The sequence below is a fragment of the Apaloderma vittatum genome, unplaced genomic scaffold (assembly GCF_000703405.1).
Source record: "Apaloderma vittatum isolate BGI_N311 unplaced genomic scaffold, ASM70340v1 scaffold26788, whole genome shotgun sequence".
Taxonomy (NCBI): domain Eukaryota; kingdom Metazoa; phylum Chordata; class Aves; order Trogoniformes; family Trogonidae; genus Apaloderma; species Apaloderma vittatum.
This window is the reverse complement of record NW_009731683.1, coordinates 22,466-26,146: the sequence shown is the minus strand read 5'-3', so window position 1 is coordinate 26,146 and position 3,681 is coordinate 22,466. Positions and strand designations below refer to the sequence as shown.

The 3,681-nt window shown below is 54.7% G+C and overlaps 1 protein-coding gene across 1 annotated transcript; it reads right to left on the bottom strand.

The window, feature by feature from the left end:
* Positions 1-2,457: 2,457 nt before the first annotated feature.
* ADORA1 (adenosine A1 receptor) lies at positions 2,458-3,095 on the bottom strand (the record flags this gene model as incomplete). The annotated part of the gene is made up of 1 exon (XM_009875293.1): positions 2,458-3,095. A coding segment is annotated over one exon (634 nt), but the record flags the coding sequence as incomplete, so codon positions are not given.
* Between the last annotated feature and the right edge of the window lie 586 nt (positions 3,096-3,681).

Genomic DNA, 3,681 nt, shown 5'->3' with positions numbered 1-3,681 from the left:
CCTGGCTCCTTGGATGTCCCTGGCATCTCAGCGCGTGGCTTTGGCCAGTGGGAGCCTTGGGGAAGAGGGGCTGGGAGTGGGTTGCGTTAGTGGGGAGGTGCTGACATGGGGGAGAAGCAGCAGCTCCAGGACTGTGTGGTGCTGCAGACTGTGCCCTTTGCAGGCTCTTAATGCAGTCATACAGGGCAAAGACTGTGCTTGTAACCCCGCAGGGGACCAGAGTGGGTAACAGCATCTGCTTTTAGTAAGTTCTTCCCAGGAAAGGTCTGGAGAGCACAGAGTGGAAAAATCCACTTGGTGTTTTATTTTTCTTTTTTTTTTAAAGCAATGACTCACGTGCTTTTTAATTTATGAGCATCCCTGTTGTCAGGTTTCTGAGCACCTTAGCAAGGACCAGGCAGAGGCATCAGTTCCGGGAAAGCAGCCTCTTGCAGAAATAAGATGCAAGTGGGAATCAGACCTGTGCTCGGTAAACAACAGCCCTAATCCAAGCTACTGCTGTGCAAAGGGACCATGGGCACGGGCTAGGGGGGTCCTCTCTACACTGACCTTGGGTTGCAACATCCTCAGGCACTACTGAGGAAGGATCTTGGGTTCTTCACCTGGAGGAGGCCGGGAGGATGGTTAAAAGCCCCTCCCTTGTGACGAGGCCCAAGGAAAGGATTTGCTCCTCTCCTTGCTGTTGCTCTTCTGCTCCACTGCCTTTTTTGCCCGACGTGAGCCAGGGTATATCAAGGACTTTGCAAAATGTGGGAGGGTGAACCACTCATCTCCTCTCTTTGCTGCCCTCCTCTTGCTCTCAGAGAAATGGAGGAGCCCCCTCCAGGCTGAACAGAGATGGCTGCAGCAGTGGGCAGAGCGGGTGCCCAACAGTCCCGTGCGTGTGCACAGCAGTGCTCTCTGTAGCTGGCTAATAAGACACCCCCCCCCCAAAATCTCACCCATCCAAGGTCCTTTTCCTCTCTGCAGCCCCTCCCAGCCCCCGCAGGAACTTTCTGCAGTCGCTTTGTCAGTTGGTGACGTCCAAGGGGCACGACCCTCCTGGGGCAGGGGCAGGGTCATAGGAAGTGTGTTTCCAAAGGGAGGCTGGTGAACAAGGGATGCTGATAAGAGAAGAATCCTGTTTAACTCTTCCCACCACCTCTGCAGCCCTGGAAGAGATCCTGCTGCAGAGCAGGAACCAGCCAGGTGGATATCAGCATCCACAGGGACCGATGGATGATGGATGATGGAGATGGAGCCGATGGTCCATCTCCAGCCACCTCCTCCTCAAATGTGACCACCAGGACAGCTAAACTTGAGGCAGATATATGGGAGTGAGAAAATGCCCCTGTGGCAGCATCAACACTGCGATGGTGTCCTGCAGCCGTCCCCCACTTGCTCCCACAGGTGCCTCTCTGCTCCCCTGGACCGTGGAGGTGGCTGCATCCACCCACAAACCTTGGGTCAGAAGGGTTGGGCTGCAGAGGGAGGGTGGTAGGAAGCAACGTGGGAGAGATGAGACAAAGGGAATGGGAGAGGCTTGCTACTGCTTTGCACAGAAGACAGGTGGAGAAAAGAGGCAAAAATGTAAAAGTAAAAAGAAAGAAGACACATGGATGGGACGTGGATCTCTGGGCACAGCTTGCCGGGGGGATGGGTGCTGCTGGGGTCTGTGGGGAGCCACTGGGGCAGCTAAAGGCCCTTCTTGTGGAGTGCTCTGGGGTTACACTTAAGGGTTTCCTTTCTGTGGTTACACTTAAGGGTTTCCTTTCCCTTCTCTGGTGGGGTTGAGAGTTGGAGGCTGACCCTCTGCTCTGTGGGGATGGTGAGTTCAGCACCCTGCAGGTGCTGGCATTGCCATGCGATCGCTTTTCCTGGCTCTTCCCTTGTCTCAGCCCAGCTCATCTCTTCCTTGTTATAGAGGGGTAAGAAAGGGCTTGAAAGCTCCCGGCTTCAGAAGTCACATTGCCCCAGGCTCTCCTGATTTTCAGCAGCTTCCCTCCCACCAGGACAACATAGAATCACAGAATCACAACCCTTTGCCCCAGGGCCCAGGCACCTCCGTGGGACCGCGAGGTGCCCGCAGCGTCACTGACTGCCGTGCTCCAAGGAGCCAGAGGTCTCCATCAATGGCAGGGGACCTCCTGGGTGGTTTTTTCTCATTTTACTTTATTTGCATGAAGATAAACTGTGCCTTTGTCTGTACAATTTCTCCTTAAATACTTGGCAACCCCTAAAAAAAAAGAAAAACAAAAACAAACAGGGTAAAAAAAAAAAAGGAAAGGAACAGTGCAGGCTACAATATCAAAACAGTACGGTGCTTGTGAATAAATAACCCCCTGGGCTAGCCTGGGGACACGGCTGTTCAGATTGCACAGGGATCCTGAGTCCTCGCTACCCCGTCCCCTGGCAGCAGGAACAGGGCTCAGATGAGGTCCAGGCTGGTCATGGAGGATCCCTCTCGGCTCTCTCCCAGCTCCTAGTTGTCCGGCTCAGCCGTGGTGGTGCTGACGTTTTTGTTGGTTTTGCAGCAGAAGTACTGGTTCCAGATCTGCAGGAAAGCTGTCCGGAACTTCTTGATCCTGAAAGCGTAGACAATGGGGTTCATGGCCGAGTTGCCGTGGGTGAGGAAGATGGCGATATAGGTGAGGATGTGCGGCGTCTCGCAGGTCGGGCAGAACAAGGTGATGCAGTTGAGGACGTGCAGAGGGAGCCAGCTGAGCGCGAAGAGGAAGAGGACCAGCGCTAACGACTTGGCGATCTTCAGCTCCTTCCCGTAATACTTCTGGGGGTCGTTGGAGCTGGAGGAGACCTTCTTGTTGAGTTGCTTGCGGATGAGGTTGAAGACTTCCAGGTAGATGAGCAGCATCAGCAACAGGGGAGGCAGGACCCAAACGAAGAAGTTGAAGTACACCATGTACTCCATGCTGATGACCGTCTCAAACTGACACTTGATGACAAACTCGGTGTGGCTGGTGTTGAGCTCCTGAGTCCTCCGCATCTTGTTCAGGTTGTTCCAGCCAAACATAGGGGTGAGTCCCACCAGGAAGGAGACGATCCAACAGCAAGCGATGGCCACTGCTGCCCGCCGAGGTGTCACCACGCTCTTATACCTGTGGAAGGGATGACAACCACAGGAAAGAATTAAACACAAGCAGGAAACTCTGCCTCGGGGTTAAGGTGGTTCTGGCGGGGAGGTGGTAGTGTCCTTGTTGGTGGCATGATGTTCCTCACTCCCTTCCGTGGCAACCGGTAACAGCTTGTCCTGACGATGTTAACAGGCTGGTTTCTCTTCACGTGCCCTGTGGAACCTCACCCCATCTCCAACCACCACCCCCAGCCCCAGGGATGGACAGAGACCTCAGACATGCTCCTGGAGCTCTGCGGGTTGATGCCAGGGAATGCGTTAGCAACCTGGATGGTGCCTGCATGTTCAACCCGCATATCTAGGGTGGGTTTCATGTCACTCTGGCAGCCCACCTTACATCTGAGCACCCCACACCCAGAGAAACAGGTCACCCTTTCATCCCCACACTGAACCCGCCCTGCCGGGACCGTGTCCCAGACAATTCCCTCTGTGCCGGGGGCGGAAATCGCCAGCAAAACCATCCTCTGGGACCTGCTGGTCAGGAGGAAGGATCCATCGGTGCTAATGGACCCCTGGGGAAGTGTCTGGGCACAGCCTGTTTCTTCTCCTAA